Source organism: Neodiprion lecontei, chromosome 5 (genome assembly GCF_021901455.1).
Source record: "Neodiprion lecontei isolate iyNeoLeco1 chromosome 5, iyNeoLeco1.1, whole genome shotgun sequence".
NCBI lineage: Eukaryota > Metazoa > Arthropoda > Insecta > Hymenoptera > Diprionidae > Neodiprion > Neodiprion lecontei.
The window spans coordinates 6,418,616-6,445,907 of record NC_060264.1 but is presented as its reverse complement, the minus strand read 5'-3'; the positions used below and the strand labels follow the sequence as shown (position 1 = coordinate 6,445,907).

At 38.7% G+C, this 27,292-nt stretch overlaps 2 protein-coding genes and 1 long non-coding RNA gene across 4 annotated transcripts in view; 2 read left to right on the top strand and 1 right to left on the bottom strand.

Moving 5' to 3' along the window:
* LOC107219096 overlaps positions 1-11,622 on the bottom strand; it is a 35,767-nt gene extending 24,145 nt beyond the window's left edge. Inside the window, exon 1 of the mRNA XM_015657183.2 lies at positions 11,188-11,622. The gene's annotated coding sequence lies outside the window, so the exon portion shown is untranslated. The remainder of the gene's footprint in view (positions 1-11,187) is intronic.
* On the top strand, positions 1,487-22,406 carry LOC107219093 (protein shisa-4). Of its 2 annotated transcripts, none has more exons than XM_046741429.1 (5): positions 1,487-1,635; positions 17,228-17,387; positions 17,623-17,753; positions 20,932-21,048; positions 21,183-22,406. In XM_046741429.1, exons 2-5 carry the CDS (start codon positions 17,230-17,232, stop codon positions 21,269-21,271), a joined length of 495 nt encoding a protein of 164 aa, XP_046597385.1. In that variant the 5' UTR covers positions 1,487-1,635; positions 17,228-17,229; the 3' UTR covers positions 21,272-22,406. The 2 variants fall into 2 exon arrangements, with proteins under 2 accessions (XP_046597385.1, XP_015512665.1); XM_015657179.2 differs by lacking the exon at positions 1,487-1,635 and adding an exon at positions 15,312-15,572.
* Positions 22,407-24,664: 2,258 nt separating this feature from the next.
* On the top strand, positions 24,665-25,997 carry LOC124294724. The gene is made up of 3 exons (XR_006904654.1): positions 24,665-24,710; positions 24,982-25,123; positions 25,390-25,997. It is a non-coding gene; the product is annotated as an uncharacterized LOC124294724 (long non-coding RNA).
* The last annotated feature ends 1,295 nt before the right edge of the window (positions 25,998-27,292 follow it).

The window sequence follows — 27,292 nt, the reverse complement described above, 5'->3', positions numbered from 1 at the left end:
ATTTTTAAACAAACAAATATCGCTGGTTAACTGGTCGTGAGTCTTTGCTTCGCTGTACGAAAATCTGGCACTCGTTTGACCGGAAACTTGGTGTTTCGTTTCAAGACCTTGAACTTATCCGATATTTCAGATCTTTGGTACATTTTTACGGATATTTGCGACCGCAGAAACGAGATCGTTAAAAATTATGAAGCTCGTTGCTGTTGGTTAATTTTTTCAAATTCCATACACGAGTAACGAATGAAAGTACTTGTGAGCTTGTGAAATTTTTAAATATTATACAAACAATTTTGCCATATCAACGATTCATTCTTCCTCAAGTCCATTTGTAAACTTTCGAACAAGTCATCGGGCTCTTTGAGCTGCGTTCAAACGCAGTTTCTATGTCTCGTGGAATATTCCGCAGACGCCTGGGATTATACCCTTCGGAAACTTTTAAATCCCCATGGATTTCTGGGTGTCTATCAAAAAGAACGACTTCGGTGCCTCCTTCTTTGAGCGACGTATCCTGTCGAGTTCATTATTCAATCGTTACCCGGTAACCGCGGAGCGAGGCGACCTTCTTGGGGAAAAAATTGAATCAATAATAAATGGCAAAGTAAAGTAGCCGAGTCGAGAGTGGATAAATATTCGCCTCCCGTCAGCCTCGAATCTCGTTCGAATCGAGAGTCGAGGGAAAAAAGCGGGCAGTCAAAGCTCTGTGTCTAAATGCTGATTCGAATTTGCAGATTTGAAAGCTAAGTTTATGTACAAGAGCTGAGAGGAATATTAATTGTGTGGAAGCAATATAAGCGAATTAATAAACAAATAACGGAGCAATGGTTCAAAGGTTGCGATGCGTGTTAATAAAAATCAATTTCATCGAGAAGTTACATCCGTGCGAGGGAAAAAAAGACATTGCTTTTAAAATTATATATTCTTATTACAGTACTTGGACATGGGTACTTTTCTTTCGATACCGGCAACGTTGATTAATCGTTCGTTCAGTTTCAACAAGGTTTAGCTTGTTTTGTTCGACATTGAATTCCCGTTTTATCCGTTTTTCAGTTAATCATAAAAACGTTGTACGAAAAACGATTAAGAAGAATCGTGACCGGTGTAAATTTATGCTTTGCTTGAAAAAAATTCATCGACGTTATCGAAAATTTTTTATCTCTAAAAACAGAGAAACGGGAAGTTGAAACAAGGAACGGTATTTATACTCCCGACCATTGTTCGTTTGAAAATCTATAAGTTTTGAATTTGTGCCAATTTTTTCCACCAACTTGTACGCCTGACAAGTTTCTAAATCGTTTGGAGGTTGACGGTTGAATTTTTCTCGGTTAACCGACCGCCTGAAATGCAGGAAATGGTCCAAAGGTCGGTTCCTCAGCCTTGCAAACCGCCGATCTGGTCTGATTTCATTTCGCGAGCTCTGATTGTTTTCTCGATTTACAGACAGGCCGATTTCCGCTCCGGCGCACTTGCAGGACCGTAAATATGCGAGGCTTGTTCAAACACCGATTGCACCACGTCGGAACAAGAAGTCGAAGTCGAAGGAACGAAGCGAAACTACGGAGATTATAATCGAGGAGTGAACGACGCCGGTATGAAGGATTAAAGTTGGGCTCTCTCCTCCGAAAACTTTCGCCTTAGGTAAGTACACTTGTTATCACCGCGATACTAAGCGTGTCGTATATCGATGCAGATATATACTCGGAAAGTGTATCGCGATCATACAGAAATTGCCAAATAAATGTCCACGAATTTTCACCCGCGTCACTCACGCACGGAAATGCTTTATTCACTTGATCCCCGGCACCCGAAGCTCCCCTTTCAACGGAATTGAATCTCCAAGTCTTACGGTAACCATGAATATTTCCTACCATCACCCGTGAAACATAATAAAATATACATAGGCGGTCGCCTCGAGTGGCAATTCGGTCCTGGGTTAGGCAGGATCAGGATCGCGTTATGGAACAAAACTCGTCGTGGAATAATTTCGATGGTTCGGAAATTTTGAAACATTGAAATTTCGGCCGGAAACACCGAAAACGTTTGGAAATTAATCTGCGGTGAGAGAAGCTTCTTTTAAAAGTATTAGATGGAAGAATTGGTGATTTTCTGAGGTGAAAATCGCGGTGAAGGAAAAACCAAGATATTCTTGTTAATTATATCGATATAAATACTTTATTACACACACTACGGATTTTCGGATTGTATAAGACGCACGTTTAATTTACATTTTTTAGCAACGAATTGTAATTTCGCTGCTCCGAACGCTCCGTACTAATCATAAGTATTAGCGCTGCGCGGTTCTGGCTTCGTTTCAAATCGCGTTTTGGTCGTTCTTCCCCGCGTCAAAATTTGGCTAAGAATAACTCACGCCTAGATATGCTTTGCTCCGAAGAGTTCTATTCATGCCTCCTTGCATTCTCTGTTTCGTCGCATCTATGCGTTTGCAAATTGAGAAGGTTGATTCGTCAAAAGTCGATAAGGTACTTTTATCAATCTTGTCAAGACATGATCGTAGATTGAGTATTGGGCGAATTATCACGCTCGAAAAGAAGAAAGATCTCTTTAAAAATACAAAACTAGAAAATATTGGAATTACAAACAAAAGCTTGGATATTCATGCTTCGTTTTACATCGTCTCAAATTTTTTTCATATCCAGCAGAATTCATTTTAATCAGACAATTATTTTTTACAAAGTCAGTGCGATAGATTTTAGATTTTTTCAACAGTCAAATCAATATTTCTATTTGCTGACCGTAATTATAGTATCGTTGCAGTTTTGTAAAATTATATATATTTAACGAAGCCACCGTGACAAAAGAAAGGTATTACAGTAAAGTTGTAGAGGATAGTATTTCGAACAAAATAAGTAATCTTACTATTAGATATAAAATGAACGATCCGTGGATACCTAATATTTTCTTTATAATCGCAATATTTTTGATTTTTATATTTTTAAAGAGATCTTCGGCGATCAATCTCAACTACGTGATAATACAATCAATGAAAGGTACCAAGTTTTGTCGAATCAGCATCTCTAAAGCAGAGCAGGCTTACATGTAACTCGATTCCAATTCGACGTGTGTTTTGAAAAATCATTCACACCAGCTCGGTAAAAGAAGTTAGAGAAACTTTAATTCGTACATAATAATAGTTTATCCGAACGAATTTTTCTCAGTCAATAAATGGAAAGTAAACATTAATAATGAGCAAACAGCGACAATAAGTCGGGGAATTTTACGTGATAATTAGGGACATGGCGACTGTCTGTATCAGGAGGTCGATCATTTTTTTTGCCGGTCGCTGATAGAAACGAGCACTAGGGGAAGAAAGGAAATTAGCGACAAATTACCGGGAGTTTTAACGATCACTCAAGAATTTTATTGCGTCCTTGGCGCTCCTCGGGAAAGGACTCGAAGCTTTTCGGCAATTCCATGCTGCCAGGTTGTCAGGAATTCTGAAAGAAATCTCCCGACAGTGAAACAAGAGTGTTAATTATTTATTTTCAGAAAAAATATTCGTTCTCCAAGTGATATAATTCGTTTGTTTAATGAATACATAGGCATTGATGAAGGATGCGATGAAGTAGATTTCTATGTTACTCGAATTACGAAACGGCAGGTACGATGAATCTCCTCATCTCGTACACAGAGGGAAAAGAATTCTCGATCCAACAAAGTAGATTTTGTTGGAATCCATTCGCTTCAATCTAGTATCTCTTATTTGTTTCAAATACGATGACTGCAATTTAACAATTTCGATTTAGTCAGTTTGTCAAAATCATTTAGTCAAGCGAATTCCTTGATTCGACAAAAGCTTTTCTTGTCGCGATCTAGTCAAGTATTGATTCGATCGAACCTTTCGATGCGCTTCCGAAATTGACTCAGCTAAATATCATTTCATTTGAAGTTTATGTATTGTTCCGCCAAGTTGCATGTTCGTTGACGGAAACAATTAGCTACGTCAAATAAAACAAGTTTATAAATCTAGCCAACAAAAAATTGACATCGATCGAATGCCGTACTTTGTTGATCCAACCGGATCTTGTTTGGCGTAAATGGTTGAATCAGTTGCACCAATTTGTTTACCAAATAAAAGAAAGACCGCGCGCTTTTGAGCAAAATTTTTTGCAAAATTTTTAGTCGTGACAATTATGAGTGATATCATTTGAAAGATACTTCATCCGCGCTTGAATAAGTCTAATGCAATACAGTCAATGCAAAAAGTATTTTGATGAATTAAATATTATGCTCGCCGCGTTTGACTACCGAATTTAGTTGAATCAAACGAATATCGCTCGACTCGAATAATAATCCTTTCCCTTCGTGTATAGGGTGAAAATATTCAAATTGGTGGACGGTAATATATTCGCGCCCTTATCCTCAAGCCTGCGAATATCTAGCTGTACATGCACAAGCTCAATGCATATGTATACGGTAATTAAGCGCATACACAGGCCACAGACACAGACTCCTGTCTGGATGTACAACTCATAGACGGGGCGAATCTTCGCAACAGCTACCCTTGGATGTTATCAGCATATATTAATTATGAAAATTAATGGAACCGCTTAATATTCATTGTTTGTCAAATTCTGAGTGTGGCAAATTTCGTTAAGGTCAACTCTGCTCCGACACCACGAGCTGTGTTTCTTGTTAGTCAAAGCTTAAATATTTGCTTACTCCCGCGCTTTTTGACCCCTCGTCTCTAAAAGTTCCGTTGATTATTCTTCGTCCGTGTCTTTTTTGTGCTGAAATATCTATACATACATATATCTATGTAGATAATGATATGTATGTAGATTATTACGGAGCTACATCCATACACACACATACACACGTCTCCGTTGCATTTACTTTTCATTTTCGTTCAGCCTCGCGTAACATCGTTTTCATTCTTTCATTCGTATCCTACAATTTGTAGATCTAAATTTGGAAGGAAAAAAAAAAAAAAAAAAAAAAATTGAAAAGAAAAATTGACCAACACGTACGATGCCCGAAAAATTGGCGCATTTTTCAACCCTCTACGTTCTGCGAAAGTAAAAGAGATAAAAAGAAGAAAAAAAAAAAAAAAACCACCGTTCAGCGTATGAGGTAAAATTTTCTGTCGAATCGTCCGATTCGTTCGGAAAAATTGTTATTACGGTCTAAAATTTCCCAATTTCATCGTTAAAGTTTGATAATAAATTTGTTGCATTTACGTTTAATACGCGTAACGCGGAGTTGGAATTCAATTGCTCGTTCTCGTCGGATGATACTAATTCGCGAACCTCGAGTATCGTACTCGCGCACATAGACTGCAATAAAGCAGACAATTAATCACGCCGCGTCGTCTCAATTAACGTTTCGTCAGCCTAACTATACCTCTGTGTTCCAAATTCGTGAACCGTACGTATACAAACATTATACACGCGTGCATACAACGGTCGACTCAACAGGCTCAACTACTTTCCGGGGTCAGGGGTTCGTCCGCTGCACGGTTATATGGATACGTTATTATTGTTCACTGAACAAATCCTCCCGCATTCGCTTCCGAGTGCTTCTCGTGTCGCGAAAGCCCTTCTAATCTTCGCATGTACCACATTGTTTCTTGTAATTTAACTAATTAATCGATATCTTTTTTTTTTCTTTTTTTTCAACAAATAAAACGGACACTAGAATATAACTGGTAGGATCAACGCGGCTTGTACATTTTTCGCGTATCGAACGAATTTATCTTTCGTTGAAAATACGAATGCAGTTATGAAAAATGGGGGGTAAATTGGCAACGTCGATAGGAATGGAACACGGGAATTAGTTTCGTAATTTGAAGTGCGTGCAAAGTCGGGTGGTCGAATGGTACGAATATCGTTGCAGCATATATAATACTCGATGGAATAACGCCGGTCAACGATAAGTTGGCAAAGGCAACGAGAGCCGTCATGGTTACCGAATGATCTCCTGACCCTGTCACAACTCGATCCGATTCTAAATTGGGCAATAAAATTTCACGACAACTGCCGAGTGGTTAACGTGTACCATTCGTCAGAGAGAGAGAGAGAGAGAGAGGGAGAGGATGGCATCGGATAGAAAATTTATAGAACCGTCCAACAAAAACTTCGTTCTTTCCTAGTTGATATATTTCGGTTACTTACACACGCCGTTTTCCCGAGGCTTAAATGCTCGGCAAAGATATGAAGAATGATCGAAAAAAATTAATATAGCTTATAACGTACGATCATTCTTACGCGAAACGTTCAGGTTTCTCTTTCGTATTTTTACTCAAGATTGAGACGGCGCTTAGAAGACTCATTTCTTTTTCTCTCTCTCTCCTTTTCTCTTTCTCTGATTTATCTGAAGTACCGCGTAAATTGCGCTATACGCGGAATTCCGATAAGCATTCGTATGTTCTCTCTCATTCATTCGGAGGTGATATAAAAAGAATCCGTACACCTCTCGCTTTATTTTCTTCTTGTCTAGATAAGTTTTTTTATTCTTCATACCGCAGAGCTATTCTTGGGAAAAGAAATGCAACCGACGGTAATTGAGGAAGGATGATTTGCGCATTCGAAGCAAAAGTAATATTTTTTTCTTTACAAACATTCGTTGCGCAACGTTGGAAGAAAATAACAGTACGATAATCGATCACATCAGTTGAAAATTCGGGTGAAAAATCATTCGAAATTTTTGAATTCTGTTAAATTGTCCAAATCATTCACATCATTCACGCGAAATTAATCGTTTCAAACACCTTCGATCCAACTAACACGCGAATAAACAAGAAACGAAAAATCGTGCTGAGAAAGCAAGCCAAAATGATGTTGTACCTACAGACCGAAGAATTTTCTAAACACGAGGCAACGTCTGTAATAAACATCTGACAAATCATTTTAAACACGGTGCTCATCAAGGATTATTCGAGCTCTCTTGGCGGAAGAGCGACCGTTCGCGAATCCAATCGTGCATACACGCATGCAAATACACACAGAGGCGTTATACACAGTGACACGCGTTTTTCCCCAGGGTTAGCCTACGCGTCACGCGAGAAATACCAGGGCTTGTTGAACAAATAAATACATATTCGAATCTCTACGTGCATACCAAACGGTTAGCAATCGCGTCTCCGAGGCTGCTGACGAACAACAGCGCGGTAATAACCGAGCGAACAATTTTCTGTTAGCGGATTGGCAAACTTGCACGCAATCCGCGCGACGATATCACTCTGAATGCCAACACGCATGGTATAATGTATAAACTTGACCGCCCGAAGCCGAACTTTATAAATTACCAAAGTCAAACGTTGATTTTCATCCCCGCCTTCAATGGTTATTTTTTACAATTTATTTGTTCATTTCTTTTACGTCTTTATCTCTGATTAAACGTTTCAGGATCATCGTTGTTTAGTTTGTATACCTGGATAAAACAGTTTTACAACAACGATATTCGGCCGAAAAATTTGTCAGAAACGGTGTTTAAGAAAAAAATAATTTGCGACACTTCCTAAAAAGTTTGTTTAGATTCAAAGAAAGATTCGATAAAAAGATGAGCGTTCTACGTTACGTGGAGGTTGATCTTTCGCTTTTTAAAATTTTTTTTTGAACTTATATAAAGTACCGCGAGTAAAAACGGTTTTTCTTACTTACGTCAATCATAATATCAATTTACGTCAGAAAGAAGAACCAGACTTGTAATATTAAGTCTTCGGGTCGATGCTTGACGACTTTTTCCTTATTAATTGAATCTCATAAAATAGTTATAATTTAATATGAACCTTTCATTTAGGAGAACAAGATTCCCGGATGATATATCGTTGCTTAATGGTTGGTGATCTTTGGGTTGAATATAAATGTCAGGAAAGAAATAATAATTTAAATGCTAAGACTAAGTTTCGTCACAGATTAAAAAAAATTTGAAAAATCAAATGAGCGCGATTTTCCACGTAACGTAGAACGCTCGTCTTTTCACAGACTCTTTATTTTAAGGGTGCCACGGTGGAAAATCGTAAATTTTTTTAATTTCCGAAACACCCTAATACATATGGGATTCGCGGCACATATTACATCGAATCAAATCGAATACCTAGAATTATACACAAGGGGAAATATTATCGCAATCTGTCTATCCGACTTCCTATCATGACGCAGGCTTACAATCATTCGTGTGAATAATTTCTCGGCCAATATTCCCTGAATTATTGTGTGGATACTGGGGCGAGAATAACGCGGTTTGTGTTATCGCTGGGTTTCTGGATTGCTAGGTTTCGGCTTTGAAACGCTGATTTGTGATTTCGCCCCGTGAAATATGGATAAATGTCGCGGCGCCGTTACGTCGAAATTGCTTATACCCCGGTTGAAAGTATAAGTTATTAGTTTATTCTGCACCTTGCGTGTTGATTTTTCATCTTGAAATCGACCACAACATTATCACCATATTTCAGTAGGAAAGATTTCGTCGTTGAATTAAGACGAAGATGAAAAAATGAAAAGCATAATTAGAACAAGCGTAATACGCGCGCGTTTCCACCATTTTAGATAACGATAAATTTTTCAGAAACAATTTGCGGTTCGGACGGTACGAACGTTTGTAATAAAGCCTTCATTCCAGACAGTCGATTGATATGAAGGCCCCTCTTCCTCGACGGGAAGAAGAATTCGTTTTCTCGCCGTTCCAAATTCCCCAGATTCCACATCAGAGCTGATATTGCAGCACCAAGACACAGTATAGGTATATTATATTATGGTGGCGGCCTGGCGGGTACGGTGAACCTCAGACGAGTTAATCGAGAGCGAGTTTGCCTTTTCTGAAACCCTTGAACGCACAGACTCGGTACCGATTCGAGGTCTAAATATAATGCGGTTGTGTGAACATGCAGGCGGTGAGCTTCGACGGTCTGGCGAGAAAATGAACAAAATTACAGAGAGGAAGCCTCGAAACATCCAGTTTATAACGTTAATGGGTATAATATAACCGAGTATTAAATACTGAGGGAATTGCAATTTATGTATCGCGGGGCACAGAAAAGGTTCGCTTTCAAAGAACCGCGTTAAATTACAGTCATTTGTCCGTGTTTTTTCAGGCAACTTTACCGATCGCTGATAGCCGAGATAGGAGAATATAAAATTCTCTCGTTGAATTATTATACAGACAAGTAAGGGATCAAAGTGCGTTCCGTGATCCAAGTTTCGACCCTTCGATATCCGGAGCTGTTGTACTTCTTGTTGTTTTTCCTAACGTATTTCAATCTTGGCTCTTTGCCATATAAAATGAAACAGGGGATGGTCAACCCCTTGCTACGTTACAGAATTGTGTGAACCTGGGACGGGTAAAGACGAAAAACCGAAAGATATATCGGTCTTCTCATTTTCCGTCGCGGCTTGCAAGCCACAGCTTTTAGCGTCGGGTTTCCGTATCCACTCGAATCAGGCCATTTACTTCTTTTTTTTTTTACGGTGACGACGGAAAAAAAAGCAAGAAAAAGAAAAAGGACCGGCATTAATAAGCACCTCGTACAAAAATAAAATCACATTTTGCACAATCGTATAAAGCCGAGAATTTTCGCTCTTTGACGAAAATGTTTATGTACGCAATTTCGTAACGAGGTTGAAAAAGTTTCAAGTTCTTCCGAGTATGCTCGGATAAAATTTAGGATAATAATCAAATCTTGAGACGTTCTGCCTCGGCCTAAATACGTATATATATATACCCTGTATACACATTTATGTACCATGCATTTATGTATATAACTCCCCACCATTACCCTGCCAACTTTTCTAGACGATAAAATTTCCCCGACAATCCCGCAGCTTTTACGGCCTTGTACATCCATGAGCTACTGGTTATTCAGCATTTTCCATCTTTGCACAACGAAGCGAAATACAACACAGATACACCGCCGTCGGGCTTTCGTATCAACGCGTATAATATTTGACGCGGTGAAAACGCGGCGAAGCTTCTCGAATAACGTTGCATTAACACTCCGTTCCGCAAATGTCCTTGGAAGTAAAATCACCTTCGGCAAGGATTCGTTGGTCCAGAGCTTTCAGACATGGCGGCACTGTTTACAGTTCTTTACAGTTCCTAAGCGCGATCTTCGCCTGCAAGTTCAAGCAACCGCTGGGAGTGATTTCAGGGATTTCACACCCTGTCTGAATAAGGGTGCAGACGTGTCCTGGATTACCATCGTACTCGTCGACTTCTTTCAACGCTTGTAAGCGGCTTACCGGTGAATATTGCCGGCGAACCCTGATTGTGGATATTCTTTTTCGTGGATTTTTTCGGGCCTGTCTGTACACGTTACACCTTACACACCGGGGAGCTTCGCATTTGCAAGCCTACTTGGTTATCGATTACGTTGTATATCCAATCGGGGTGGAAAATTTGTATACGTCGATTTGAAGGGATGCATCGCGGATCGTCGGGATTTTAAGGCTGCGCACGGTTCTTGGAGCTTTTTTTCTTTTACCGCTGGAGTTTGCTGCAGCGTATTTCACGTCTCGGAGATTTTACAGTTTCATTCCGCGATCCGCGAAACCCATTTCACGTTTCATTCCGTCGGCGAGTTTTATACGAACGACGCGGTCTGCGACGAGGATTTCGAATCGCGTGCTGACCGCCTTTCCTTTCATCGGGTAAATTCGTAAGACGTGCTTCTCATCCCTTGTCAGTCTACTTCTCAAAGTATACATTTTACGCCTACGTATATCGAAGCTGTTTGTTTGCTGGTATCGAATGACAATATTTTTATGAAAAAAGTTTCACCAACTAACGGACCAAAATACATATCTCCGACTTAAAAGTACATAGATTCGGTGATGGGTATTGATTAAATTCAATGTGGAAAAGGTTGGGAGAATCAGCTCCTTTTATTTTCCTTTACGTCAATTGTCCAGCGTTCGTGTGAAAACTTCCAGATTTTAATTTTACCGGTTGTGTCTCGGCACCCTTTTAGTACAACAGCCCAAACGCAATTCTCTGATTCGGGTTTCATTTCTACGGATATCGAGACGCCCGCGGGATTCCGTGAAAAGCTCCGAAGTGAAAGAACGAGACGAAGGCGGTAAAATTTCGGGCAAAGTTCTTGAAAGGTAGAATAATGGATCGGTCTAAGTGTTCTGGTGGCCTGCGAGTATCGATTATACACAGGACGGGAGTGAAATCTTTTTATTAAATCTCATGCCTCCCTTCGTTTTCCCTTCGTTAGAATAATAATCGTACCTGACTTGGTGTTTGAAGCTCGCCGCTTCTCGTAGAAAAACCCGAAACGAACGAGCGGTTATAGGTTGAAAAATTCACCCCCTCCAAACCATCACGATACTCTGCACGAACTGCACTTATCGGTCGTATAATTTAGGCAAACCTTTTGGCAACTTACGATATTCACATACACTGATTATATACCGCGATACGTCAAACGGTGGAGAAAAATCTACACCCACGAAAAAGAGAAACGGGCCCTGCGATCCCTCTAACCTTTCTATTTCACATTTTACCCCGAACTCGCGACGGATTTCTTTTCTCTTTACTATATACTTTACTAAAGGGCAAAGGGTCCTGAGGCAGGCTGGCTTGCTGCGACGACGAAAATTGCCGGGGTACCGCGTGAATCCCCTTCGAAAGCTCACAGACGAATACACCGGTGCGGACGACCTGAGCCATCAGTCGCGCCTTTCAAACTTCCGCGCAAGCTCGAGGTTTAAGGGGTTTCCGCGAGGGATTCTGCCTCCCTCTCTCCCTCTCTCTCTCTCTCTCTCTCTCTCTGCGCTTTCCTCCGCGACGCAGATCCACGCACTTATGGATACGGTGCATTAGGGTGGAGTGAAAGAAGAAAATATTGCGATTCTTTTTCTTTCTTTTTTTTTTTTTTTTTTCGTTTTTTGTCGTTTTTACAGAAGCCTAGAAATGAGCTTTCAATACGGCCAGGGTACGTGCAAAAAAATTTCGTACTTTACCGATAAATCGCGTGTGACGATGATAAAATAATTCTGACGAACAGTTTTATTCGAAAATTCAAAACTTTAGTTTCAACTCATCGCAACCCTTGGTCATTGTAATAAGGGCAACTGGTTTTGCCGACTTGTTTTCTTACGATTTACGCAGTTTTTCATAATTTCGTAAATTTCATCCGGTATTGAACATCGACTTCTTTACTATCGTGCGATACGATTCGGTAAAATGGAATTGCACCGCCCAAATCATGATTTTTGTGGAGGCGTTTTATTCGGCGATTTCCACCCCGTATTTATCTGCACGCACCCGGATCTCGATACGAGAAATTTTCAAGGTGGATGATACAACTTGTCGACATTTCAACGCTGCAGTCGTTTTTAAATCTTGGTCGCAGTATCGTTAATTCGTTGAAACGAGTTTATTTTTATTCTTTCTCTGTCATCTTATTGGCAATAATTACACAAATTATATCATAGGTATGCAAAAATCATTGCATCATGTTAAAAACTGCTGATAAAAATATTGAACGCAAAAATCTTAAAAGAAGCATTCTCTTATCGCATAGGTTCAATTTCGAGTCGTGATGAAATTATCGAGTATCCAATGAAGCCAAGATAATATTTCAGTTTCGAAACTTTTCCCCCTGAAGAATGTTAATTCGTGACAATGACTAGTTTGCGCATGGCAATTCGAAATGACAGTGATTTCACTATATATATATAATTTACCAGCGTACATCACCGGGCTTGCTTCTTTTAATAGTTCGAGTCAGCGTGGCAATTTCACAAAATTTAATACCTGAGCAAATCACCTGCCGCCGAAGAGGGGTTATGATTCAGGAAGACTTCTTTAAGTTTTTTCCAAGTGATGTACGAAATAAGCCTATTAAAAAATAACAACTTGTTGAGATGTTTTTAAGACATCTTTTCGTTTTATCAATTGATCCATGCCGGAAAATTTTCCGAGGAAGAACGCCTTACAACGTCTCGGTAAATTTTGACGACCCTGCGATAGGTGTGTTGTCTGGGTAATATTTTAGGGCACGAGAGCTTTAATTTTATGAACAAATCTTGAAATCATTCCACGGTGAACGTTATTGTTATGATATACGAGTAAGCGAGTAAATTCTTTGCCGTTTATCAATGCTAGAAGTAATTGATACCTGAAATGAACCCTACATCTTATTTTGACGTCACGAAGTGAGAAACGTGACACTATAAACTGTCAGCTGTACCGGTACAATGGTAATTGGATGATCTTAAACGTTGACGGATAATGATTACATCCGACGGCAGAACGCGGATCAACGCATTATAGTTATGTACGTGCGATATACCGTAGAGCTGCAGTTTGTTCTACGACGTTGAATGATGGAATAAATATAGAATCGTGCCAATTATTTTACGGAGAATTTTATTCCGCTGTTGATCGGATATTCTCGGAATGATCAGCGATATACGTCACTTTATTATTACCATTTTGCGTAGCTTTGCTGAATCAATCACTGAGATTAGATTGCATGCGTCGTTATTGGTACTTGCGTTGCAGGGGAGTTCGTCGTTGGTTTTAAGGTGGAATTATTCGCTTGTGAACTAGTAAAATTAGTTACACTCTTATATTATTCTACGTGCGATAAGAATATTATGACGGTGTTAGATTTTCATTAAAGAATCGAATTTCTGCAAAGTATATTAATTATCAAGTGTCGCTTTGACTTATCAAGACAACCAGCTTTGTTTTTCAAACGATCGTGTTCGAGCATCTACTGCCGTATCTTTTACATCCGGTCAGCACTAAAGCATTTCGTTCCACGTTTACTTCTATGAGAAACACACATTGCATTTTCATCGATTTTTAAACCGTAACATGATGTGTTACGGCTGTGTCTGATATAGTACGTAAAAATCGCCAAACAAACCGACGACGCCTCGAAACTCTTTGAATTCACGTCTACAAAGGTATTGTTGTTCGAAATAAGTTGTCATTTTACAATTGAATAACAATTTATTGAAGTAAAAAAGAATACAGATAATTGTATAGTAATTAGGTACTCTGTCCTTTTAGAGTATAATTACGAGTAGGAGTGCGTTATACCAGCGGGTTTGAGAAACGTTGAGGCTAGGCGAAGATGAATGATTCAGACACGCGTACAATTTGCATGACAATTACCATGTGTTGAATAAAGGCGGTTTCGTTCAGCTCGCCGTTTTATTCTCTCTTGTATAAAGAGTGCCAAGCAAGTCACAGAAGTAATACAATTTTTCAGTGCACTATACCGGGTGTAAAGAATTACTTCACCCTCTAACCTGGGTCCCCCCTAAATATCGCATAATTTTTAATTCGCTAATAAGTTCAAACGAACTTAAGGAAAATATTTGTTACAATATGAATATATGCGGAGATGTAAGACAGTGCAATTATCTGTTGGGGAAGACTTATATTTTTTTGATACAGCACAGTTCGCTGACTGGGCTCTGTTCCAAAGCAATTTAACTCGAGACGTAATTCCGAAATGCCGGAATTTGCGTGGTCAGTATTTTCTGATTCTAAAAATAAATGTATGCACTATACTACATTATATTATATTGTATATGTACAGTAAAAGTCGTTAGACACATTATTTGCCGCAGGCGTGAATATGCATATCTGAAGATCATAAAAATTGAACCTTTCATTTATTTTTTGCTCCTCTTTCCTTCTCACGTCATTGTCTATCACACCTTAGGTTAAGAAAAATACGAAAATAGGTCATGCCTACGACGTGATTCAGTTTTAGCACAAAGTGCTGGTGACATTCGTATGTCCTGTAAATGATGACTGTCGGCGGTCGCAGCAAATATGATGTAAGATATGCATATATGTACATATAAGAGATTAAAAATAAATTTCTTAGGATAGATGCGTGATTCAATTCATAATTACATTCTAATTCTCTGTAAGCTGCTATTTATCGACATAACAGGGTATTATATTATCAAGCATTACGAGTAAAACAAAGAAACTAAAGAGAAAAATTTCAAATCCATAACGAACACAAAGGAATCCTTGAAATCGAAGCCAGGAGAAATTGAAAGCGGTCCCTAACGGACAAATCTCGTAATACTGCGATGCCTAAAGGGTAAATTAAGGCAAAATCGCATCGACGAAAACAACGATTCCGTGAGCGAATCAGCGATTGCGACAGGGGTGAACTTCGCGTGCGAAAAACCCGCCGGCGATAAAGGTTCGGCGAATCCTCATTCGGCAAGGATGCATCTCCGCTTCGATGAAAAGTCGCTCGTACGATTTTCGCTCCTAGCCGCGCCTAGTCTTGATTTCACGCGCATGCGCGGAGCTTCGGGTATTCCCGAGATTCTTCGGCTCGGCAATCGGGTTCAAGGTTCGGGTTGGCGGTATCAATTCGCTCGCACAGAGTTCGTTCCATTGTGCGAGAGCAGTGGTTACACGTTTGTCCTCGACGCAAGTGGTTGTGCAGGTAGTCGTGGTTTCGTCCGACGAAAAGCTATTCGATTCATTGCGTCCGGTGCGCGTTTATCAACCCCGCAGATAATCGGGGTCCGTTAAAAAGTGACAGTAGAATAATAAAACACGCAAAATGGCTCGTTTCGCGGTTTCCATCGTCGCTGTGATCTGTCTGGTCAGCGTTGCCTACGGTGAGTCAATATCCGTCAAAGTACCGATATATCGGCGACCGGCCGACGCTTCGATTCGTTTCGTTTCCTACCCGATTTGAATCAGGACTAACCGTGACACACTCTCGAAGCGTGTCCGGTTTCAAGGATCATTCATTTACGTAACGAACAACCGAATCGGCCGTTCCGACTTCTCGTTTATCGTGGTCAAGCGAATCCGCTGGAACGCGACGCAGAGTTTGAAACTGGTTGGCAACATCCTCACGCACACAGGTCGAGTCCTGTTTGAGCGTCTGTGTCGCCTGCTTAACAATAAGCGAGGCGTCGAGATAACTGCGCATGACGCATCATCGTCGTTGCACGCTGATTTCTCTCTCTCTCTCTTTCGCTCTTTCTCTCTTGGCTCTTGTTTTATTCCTGTTTACGTTTTTTTTTTTATTTTGTCCATCCCATACCCTCCTGCGGCGATGTTCAATGCGGATTCTTCATCGTCTCCGTCTTTCCGATAATTCGTAATTTATCGATTGCCGTATTGCGAGACTGATTTCAGAATTTCCGGGAACTCGGGCCTTTTCGAATTACACACATCTGCTTATTTGAAACCCGACTCCCACCTCAGTTCTCCACTTAATGATTTCTTGGTAGCACGAGCGTATCATGGTATCATGAGTACACTTCGTAGACTTAAGTCGTGGAGATATATATCTCTACATATATACTCGCTCTGTTTCTATGTACAGATGATTAATTTTACGAGGTACGTAAAAACGAGATGAATCAAACTCCTCCCGACACGTAGATATCAATAATCGTGTCTAGAAAATGATTTTTTGCTATCTTTTACGACAAATAATGACACCTGTTTTATCTTATGCTCCAAATTCACTTATTACATATTGAGAAGATTCGTCATGATTCATCACTGCTACTTCGATCACTCATTTTTCAGCGATTTTGAATTGCTAATAAATATTCTCATAAAACTTCAAGCTTTGATTCGGTATAACTGAATTATATCTACATTTGACAACCAGCGTTCTTTTAGCTTCCGTCCATTCGTGTGGTAAGGTTTGGATTTCTTATCTCCTTGTGAATACTTCGTTCCGCATTTACACGCACTCCCTCAAACTCGCTTCTTGTTTGTTTGCGATAAAACAGGGCTTGTACGCACGGGGAAAACCGCGAACACTCAGGGAATTTCTTATAGCAGGGAAAAGTCAGGGAATTTTGAAAATAAGACTGGAATTTTAAGTTTCTTGAAGAAACAAACTTGTTCTTATACCTACATTACTTGATATCAAACCTCCTTTCGTTTTTTTTTTTTTTACTGAAAATCGCTGGCTGTTGTTTGTAAATTAGTAGTCGGAGAGTAAATTAATTACTAGGTAATATTGAAGGTATTAGTATTAATAAGCAAAAAAATTGTCATGAATCAGCGGCATATTTCTTGGAAGGTTACTGAAAAAAATCCTATTTTCAGGCTGTAACACCTGGAAAAGTCAGGGAATTTCGGCTTCCAAAAAGCATACGAATCCTGTAAAATTTTCAGGTTTTTTTCTGCTCCGTATCGCAAACATGAAAAGTTTGGCCTCGAAATGATCCTTTATTTTTTCATGTGAAATTATTTATATGCGAAATATTGAAGTGACTAATATTTTTCTATCTATTTCATACAGGTATGGACTGTACTTTAGGAACCAGTGACAATTTTATCGACAAATTCGTGAATTCCTGTCCGAGACCACTTATTGATCCGAGCGAAAACAGCTATTGTTGCCCCAGAGTCGATGGTACTGTTTACTGCTGCGATTGGGCGGAGTTCACAATGAGAACTGGGTAATAAAAAAAAAAACAATTTTTACTATTTTCATCGATCAAAATATGCTCAATTTATGTATTACCTATACCTCAATGATCGAGATTACAATTAAAAACTGTTTTCATAAAACCAAACTATTTAGGACTTATGTCATTGATAAATGAATAGCTATAATTAAAGGTCAATATTTCTAATAGTGAATTAACAATACGATCATGTAATGACGAGTATAATAAAAAATTGTGTTTTCAGACTGGGCATAATCGTTCCTGTTGTTATCGCTGTGGTCGTTATTATCTCTCTGATTGTCTTCTGTATTTCCTGCCTTTGCTGCGCCTGTTGTCCATGGTACCGACGACGTCACCGTGGAACCATCTATAGCAGTAAGGGACCAGTATAAACTCAGAATAAGCTTTCTGCAGTCTACCATTTATCACATAAATATTATGCAAGCGAATATCGTTATGAAAAAAATGTCACAAATGATTCTGCTCACTGCTTATTTATCCATCGAAACATTCCTCGATTATTTTATTCGATTTCTCTCACATATAAAAAAAGAAAATGATCTTAATTATCATATACTCTACTCTACAGACATTCCACAGTTTGGTCAGATGTTTTTTTTATAAAACTATAACCACTGATCCTAGGCATGACGTTATTGGTTTTCCCTCAAAATGTTTTGTATATATCTTTGCCCAACAAACGCAACATTTTATTCATTTGCTTAGTGCGGTAAGTTTTACAATACAGGATGAGAATGAGGATGAGACAGAACGTCCATATCAGTTCCTACTATAAGCATATAATTATACCCTTTCGAAAACTGATTCTGAGGATTAATTTCTTTGTCTGCCTAATATTAGGGGTAAGTCTGCGGCGAGTGAATGGATTCATACCTAACATACTAACTGTGTACTAACTCTTCCAGACCTGCATCGTTTGAGTGAAACTTCAAGAGAATCTCATGCATGTTTTTTTTCAGGACCCATTGCCTGAATGAAACCACTCGACGCATCCTGAAATGATTTTTAATTTCAAAACAAACGGAATCATTTTCTACATATAAGTATTACTCGAAGTTGTCTTTTTTTTATTAATCAATTTAAATATAATCACAAAAAAATGCGTACTATATAATATTAATTAACTGTATTTTCTTCATGAATCGAAGATCATATTATTCTACGCTTACGTGCAGTATTCCAACTCTAATAGAAGTAAAAATTTATTTACGGTTTGTTATTTGTAGGAGAATACTACTTGCATGTTGTAAGGTGTTGAAATTTACATAGGAATTATTAGTTTTGCGTGCGTTTCGGCCTGGAGTCGAGGAATTCTGAGTTTAGACATTGTTCTGATGTTATGCCTACACAATCATTCAAATATGCTGTTTGAATTTGAGTTTGGCATTACATTTAATTAGTAGCTGATAACTTTGATGTGATAATTTTTACGTGATCGCCGAAATATATTTTATCATAGCGGCAGATGTTATCACGAAATCAAATTCTTTGTAACATTCTTTATGTGATTACATTTACATACTCTATAAAACTACATGGCTGCTGCTGGCATTTTTTGTATCACATTGATATGATCATGTCATTTATTATAAGGAGACTTGGATTGTACAGGATTTAGAACAAGTCTAGGAATCTTTAGCGCACAAAACATGTTTGTCAACGTGTTGGTCTTGTAGGGTGTGGCTTTATTCATTTCTGTTCAGCCTGCTTTACGACTAGAAAAAAAAATCACACCATTTCAGTCATCCTAACCGGCATATCAAGAGTCTCACGAATGCTTTGTTAACGTGCACAATATCAACAATAACATCAATCATTTTGCTTAATGTTGTCCCTAGAATATCCTCAATAATACCCTCAATAATACCACAGACCAGTTCGGTTCATTATTAATAATAATTCAGCTAAATTTTTACCTTAATTCCTACTTCTGCTTGCGCATTATTGACTGCAGGAACCAAAAAAAATTTTCGACTCAAGTTTACGAACAGGAGAAAAAGAACAGAATTTACTCAAAACTGCAAATAAAGAAATACACATCAAGGTAAGATAAAAAATACTCATGTCAACTTTATTTTTTATTATAAATACAGCAGATTTTAGTCTGCAGGCAGTAGTTTTCACTGCTTCTACAGTAAATTCTACATCTTGCTAAGTATATATCACCAAAAAATCCGATGTGTTCTTTTTTTCTTGCAATATTGAGTCATATCTGCTCATTTATTCTCTCTGTGTAAGTAAGTGATTTACAACATTAAGGAAATTCGCTAGTTGCGGTTAGGAATAATTTGATGAATGTGAAATAGCTACTGCTTTTTGTATCGATGCTATGCGACGTGAAAAATGTGGCGATATCTGTATTTATCGAGCAAAAAAATGTTTTGCACTAAGAACTATACAGTAAATGACAAATCTTTTATATTGTCACGTTATATGTAATACAGCTTATATTTCTATTATTGCTTCGGTTCATTGAAAAGAACCAACGTATACTGTAAATGACATACGTGATATATGATTGTACGGGTACCCCTGTTACAAGATGATACGCGGTATGTACGAGAAGTTTAATTTCCTGTTCAAGATTCCTAAATCATTTACAAGTCTAACGATATGACACATATACCTATATTTTTATATATCTATTTTTTCTAGTTACCTAAAAGTAGTATGCTTGCTCATGAACGGTATATTAAGTTTGTGGTTGTAACACCGCAAGTGGAAGATAAGGGAATAATAATCACTCTGTGTTACCTCAGATGCTTCCAGAAATATTGTGTGTAAAACTATTATATACTATTTATAAATATATACGTGCTTAATAAATATTCGTAACGAAATGAAAATCTAATAAAATGCGTAATTGGCACATGTTAATTTTCCTGATCCTCTTTAAGTACGAATTTCATTTCCAATTTGATACTATAATTAGTAAAATATGACGACTGTGAAAGTGATTTATGTATCACATTCTTTCACCACTTGTACAAAATTTAGCAGCGTTCATTTGAATCTCTGTACAAAACTTTATTTATAGTCTTTATGCACATATATTATTTCTGATTGCACCTTTTGTATGAATAAAAAATATAGATTATTTCTCCAACGTCTGATAAGAACTTTGTCATCGCATTTCTCACTTTTTTTTTTCTTCTTCATATTACTATTATCTCAAAGCAGTTACTCATAAAAAAAATTCGGTCTTGAATTATCAGTTTTTTAATGATAACGGACACGAAGTACCTGGAAATACGATGAACGTTTATGACGTGATACCGCCGTACCTGTAATAATGCGCGAGAAGCAAAATGATAACAATATTGTTATTGGAATCTTACGCTGTAAAATTGCCTCAAGATTTGCATATAAGCTTGTAAGTACAGTATAGTACATAGGAGACAATGTTTTGTACGTTTTCTCTTGTAAACTTTGACTGATCGGGTATTCCTCATAATTCACCAGTTGAAACGAAAATAACTCGCGTCCCGGACACGAGACGATGGAATTTTGATTTTTCAAATCAATTTTTCAGGCATGCAAACACCTGTTACGGGTATTCACGTTATTCAGACACCTCCCTCAAATTCTGGCTACACAGTTCATCAAATACAACAAATTCAGCCGCCAATTTATGCGAATGCCGTATCAGGTAACTTGGATTAATACCGTTTGTCAGTGTTTAGTGAAAATTGATTCTATTTCTGAGGTTGTCGATTAAGTTTCATGGTAAAGATATGTAAAATGCGAGTATCCATTTGATAAAAACCGTTTATTTTCACTCAGCTATGCCGCAGCATCCAGTTCCTCCTCCTCAGTACACCAGAGAAGATAACACCAAACAAGCGCCCTACAATCCAAGCTACGTCCAGTGAAAGTGAAATCAAATGCACGTGTCGCTCGGTGACCGAGGGTGAACCTTTATATTGATAAGGAATTGGGCGTTCTTGTTTGAGAACGTACGTACATATATGCGCCTTACAATTTAAAACTTGAACGTAATCCATCCAAGTATATATTTATATACCGTAAATCCATGTTGCGAGGATCTCTTGATTTTAGGGATCATTGCGGTGTGAATAATTACTGTGGAATTTCTGTCCGAGAGAAGTGTGATGTTTGCTAGTGATATAAAGATCAAAGTTTGTTTTTCAATTTTTTTTTCTTTTGTTTTTTTCGTTACATATTTATGTCACCACGCACATTACACCGTTTGTTGTTTTCATAATCGTGTGTAACGCTATCGGCAAGATTTCGGCCGACGCGCGACGTTACGTTACAAGTCTTGTAGATTTATGTTCAGTATTTCATTGATATTTGTCTTCGATCTTACGACAAGAGTCTCCTATTATATATTATACAGAATAGCTGTGATGGCCGATTTACACGTGATTACCGCGTTATTAGTACGTAATATTATTCAAAGTCAGGACTAATTGTAAAATTTCATTCCGTGAAAGGTAGTGAGAGTGATCATGCCTTGTTTTCAAGATTGACCCTTATACGTTAGTTATGCAATATTGAGATAGAAGTAAGATAATTGCGGCCGAATTTTGTATGAAGTTCCGAATACTAATACCGCCACTAATCTCTTATATTTCTATTCTACATTTTAAGTTGGAAAAGACGCGAGTTGAACAATCAAGTTTTTTTATCGGATGGAAATTATCAATTGCATATCTCACCTGGTGTGATGATGAGATAGGAGAAGTATCATGCTCTTCTTCTTCTCGTTAGATTAATTAATCCTTAGCTCTATTTCCGCACAGCGAACACTTCTATGGAATGTGTAGATGAATCAAACATGTAAGCATATTTTTAGAAATAAGGTATATCTACACCATATTGAGTGACCCCATATTATTACCACTTATCAATAATAATTACGGGGAATGAAGAATTCTCGCAATTTACGGGCTCACAATAGCGAATTAATGTAAGTGAGCCCGGTAATGATGTATGAACTTTTAAATTGTGTGCAATTAAATATCTTTATATTTTGGACGGAAATTATACCTTGTTAATTATTCACACGTACCACTTAGAAATCGGTTTAAACTTGAATGATTTAATCTACTAGCGACACACGAATGTAAGCATAATAAATTGAGAAGCTCCACGTTCCAGTGCGTAGTTAGCTTCGAATCTGCTAAAACCAGTTGTTTTTAGAATCGAATGGCTTTTGCCTAGAGCGTTTTTATTGAAAGTTGAAACTATAAGTAACCGATTAATTGAAAATGATACGACTTCAGATATGCGAGATGGATTTTGAATTCTACACTATTTCTTTTTGTCCTGATTCGCAGGTTCTGTCGTCCAAGTACACGAAAATAAGTTCATACTAGTGACGATTCAATGTTTTGAACTTGTCCCTGAAATAGAACGCGAAATGGAAAATCGTGGGTTCAATAATTGAAATCGTACAAATTATCGGTACTTTTGCGGTTTACTGCAGAATGATGTTATCGTGTGAGTTGGTCTTCTCATTCGACTCGATCCTCTAGATGTTACAAGAATATATACTTACATAGCGTATAGTCCATATTTCTCTATAAATGGTCGGGAAAATGATCATCAGTTTTGAATGGTGAAATGGTAGATACAATTACGATATTTCTTTTATAAAACAGTAATAACCAGATGTTAATACATATACATGTAATTCATATATACATATTAAGGTGTCCCATATTTAGGGTGAATCGATTTCAAAAAAGTGAAAAACTATTGCTTAGCTGTTTCAGATTTTTATATCAAATCTAAGCGGCGCTGACAACAGTGCAGATTTCCCCGTTTGAAATACACGAGTTTCGGACACGATCTCAGTATATATTTTATTACAAATGTTATGATGTTCATAACAATGTGTAACTGCGAGGTTTTGCTGGTCATTAGAGCTACTATCTGAGGAAAAATTCACGTCATGATACTATGCAATCATAACAAATTGCACTCCCTCGAAATCTGATTTTTTTTCATTTGAAAACTATTCCTCAATACCCTAAATATGGGACACTGATACATACATCTCTACTCTCACAAAATTGTGTCGATATAGTGCATCAAGAAATTCGGGCAACACCCGGACAAGGGTTTCGGCAGTTTTTCTTCTCCCTCGTGCGAATGCGGGTGTTTCTACAATGACCGTATACCTGCTTTACTCTCTCTTCCTCACTCCCACGACTCACATTTAGTTAAAAAAGAAAAAAAAATGGATCCTAGTATTATTCAGTTTCTTTTCAGGGCCTTTTCTTTCAGGTAATAAGTTTTGTCTCAGAATCTATTTGTACGATCCGGTTCAGACTAATTACACCTCCAAGAGTGCGTAAAAAAGATCTAGAAGACCACACGACCAACAGTTAAGGTGGAACAGAAAAAAAAATGCGGTGAATATTAATCTTTGTATCATTTTATTAAAGGTTACATAGAATAAAAAAACTATATGAAGCTTCATAAAACTTCGAGTGTATTTTAACACACGTTTGAAGATTACGACCAAAAATTTTTAACATCCAAGTTTCGCAAAACGGCAGCGTTATTAGCTGACCCGTTAAATGTGAAATATGTCTTTAGTCAAAGGCTGAGCATATAAGGGCCTAGCCGCTTGAGTCTGGAATCGGCAGAAAAGATAAAGTGCGTATTTCTTGTCTGAAATGTGAAAGCTAAAATCATCATACATCATGCATAGTATTAGAGTTCGAAACCTAAGATGTCGGATGTTCGGCTGTTCGAAAAGTGACGTCACCCAAATTTTTTTTTCTCTTGACGTCATCGCTCTATAGTAATCAGCTAGCCGAATTCCTCAGTCTGGAAACAACCGCGCAGTAGAGCGGACGGATGAGAATCGCGCTCCGCAGATTTCGAGTACCGGGTTCTCTTCCTCCTGGATCCTGCGCTCCGGGTCCGCTTCCTGGTGAAACTCGACTCCCAGGACAAGCGCTCCTCAGTTTCTGTGTGTGCTCCAGGTCCGCTACCTCGTGAAACTCGACTTTCAGGACAAGCGCTCCGTGGTTTCTGCGCTTAAGGTCCACTACCTGGTGAACCTTAACTTCCAGGAAAAGCGCTCAGTAGTTTCTATGCTCCAGGTCCGCTACCCGGTGAAACTCGACTTCCAGGACTAGCGCTCCGTGGTTCCTTGACTCCGGGTACGCTACCTGGTGAAACTCGTCTTCCTGGACAAGCGCTCCGTAGTTTCTGCGCTCTAGGTCCGCTACCTGGTGAAACTCGACTTTCAGGACAAGCGCTCCGTAGTTTCTGGTTAGCGGTCGTTGAAGGTGGTTGCGGGTGATCGAGGCGAACGAGGATTTGTGCGCGGTGAGTAAAACACTTTTATAACATTTAATGGCAATAGTAATTATATTTTATCTCAAATTTTTTGAACTTGTCACGTTTACAATTATTTATTTAATTCATTTTTTGCGCATGCCCAAATTCAGTGGCTATCAATGCGCTAGTACAAATTCTATCACTATTTATAATTTTCTCATAATCTTCTTGGTGGAATGTGTCAATACAAAAATTACAATTATCCTTACGCAATATATTTGATGCGTTCTAATACTAGATATATTTATTAATATTCAAGGTATAACCCGAGGTGGTTAGCTGTGGTCGTTGGAGGTGGTTGTCGGTGGTTGGAGATGGTCGAAGGTGGTTAGAGGTGGTTGTGGGTGATTGTGCGGGACAAGGAGGAAGACAAGGAGGAGAAGGACGAGGATTTATGCATGGTGAGTTTTTTATTTTTATGATATTTTATTTTTAAAACATTTTTATAATACTTGGTGGCCAGGTTGATTATATTTTATCTGAAATTTTTTAAACTTGTCATGTTTACAATAAATCATTCAAATTTTTCTTCGCGCAAGCACAAATTCAGTAGCTATAAATGCGCTGATAAAATTTATTATTTTATTAATTTAATAAATAATTATATAAATCCTCACACAATATTTTTAACATGTTCTTATACTGAAAATATTTATTACTATTCAAGGTATAACCCGAGGTGGTCCGCGGCGGTCGCTGGAGGTGGTCGGAGGCGGTAAGAAGTCTTTGCGGCTGATCGAGGGCGACGAGAAGGACGGGGGTCGTCAAAGGTGATTGAAGGTAGTGCGATGGTGGTGAGGTGTTGGGGTGGTGTAGTCATGGGTTGTTGGGGTGTTGGGGTAGTGGAGTGATGGGGTGGTGATGGGGGCAAACCTACCCCCTACCACCTACCCTCTACCCTGCCCTACCCTACCCTACCCTACTCCTACTACTACTACTCTTACTTCTACTGCTCCTACTTCTACGTTAACTCCAACTCCTACTCCAACTCCCACTACTCCAACTTCTTCATCTACTACTACTCCTACTCTAACTCCTACTCCTACTCCTACTTCTGATCCTACTCCTACTCCTACTCCTGATCCCACTCCTATTCCTACTCCTAATTCTGAATATTGATGTTATGAAATATGTAGACTGCATGTCAAATTGAATCCCATATCGAAACGAACAATTCTGTTATTGTCATATTATAGCCGATTATTGTAAATAATCTAGTACGTTTCCTAGAAAATTATAAAATTTATAGTATGCATCATGTATTGATAATAAATAAATCATAAATATCGCTCGCCATTTCTCTCCTGTTGTTCCCACGCTCTTTTCGCTGCGTTTTCTGAGTTCCTGGGGGTCCAATTGGTCGGGAAAGGGTCATACAAATCAATTCTGAGACGGAAGATTTTTCGGTCAAAAAAAAAGGAAGGTTAACCCCTTTGTATTTTTGGCGAAAATTTTCGCGATTTTGAAAAGTGCTGGAATAAATTCTTTCTGGCACTAGTCCGACGTAATTTTGCGAGTGAAATCGATTGGGCGCAGTCCCAATGGGCTGCGATCAACGGATAGAAAGTTACAGCCAAAAAACGAGAACCTGTGTTTTCGACATTTTTCAGCTGGTCCTTTTTCGCTCGCCATTTCTCTCCTGTTGGTCCCACGCTCTTTTCGCTGCGTTTTCTGAGTTCCTGGGGGTCCAATTGGTCGGATAAGGGTCATACAAATCAATTCTGAGACGGAAGATTTTTCGGTCGAAAAAAAAGGAAGGTTAACCCCTTTGTATTTTTGGCGAAAATTTTCGCGATTTTGAAAAGTGCTGGAATAAATTCTTTCTGGTACTAATCCGACGTAATTTTGCGGGAGAAATCGATTGGGCGCAGTCCCAATGGGCTGCGATCAACGGATCAAAAGTTACAGCCAAAAAACGAGAACCTGAGTTTTCGACATTTTTCAGCTGGTGCTTTTTCGCTCGCCATTTCTCTCCTGTTGGTCCCACGCTCTTTTCGCTGCGATTTCTGAGTTCCTGGGGGTCCAATTGGTCGGGAAAGGGTCATACAAATCAATTCTGAGACGGAAGGTTTTTCGGTCAAAAAAAAAGGAAGGTTAACCCCTTTGTATTTTTGGCGAAAATTTTCGCGATTTTGAAAAGTGCTGGAATAAATTCTTTCTGGTACTAATCCGACGTAATTTTGCGAGAGAAATCGATTGGGCGCAGTCCCAATAGGCTGCGATCAACGGATCAAAAGTTACAGCCAAAAAACGAGAACCTGTGTTTTCGACATTTTTCAGCTGGTGCTTTTTCGCTCGCCATTTCTCTCCTGTTGGTCCCACGCTCTTTTCGCTGCGTTTTCTGAGTTCCTGGGGATCCAATTGGTCGGCAAAGGGTCATACAAATCAATTCTGAGACGAAAGATTTTTCGGTCAAAAAAAAAGGAAGGTTAACCCCTTTGTATTTTTGGCGAAAATTTTAGCGATTTTGAAAAGTGCTGGAATAAATTCTTTCTGGTACTAATCCGACGTAATTTTGCGAGAGAAATCGATTGGGCGCAGTCCCAATAGGCTGCGATCAACGGATCAAA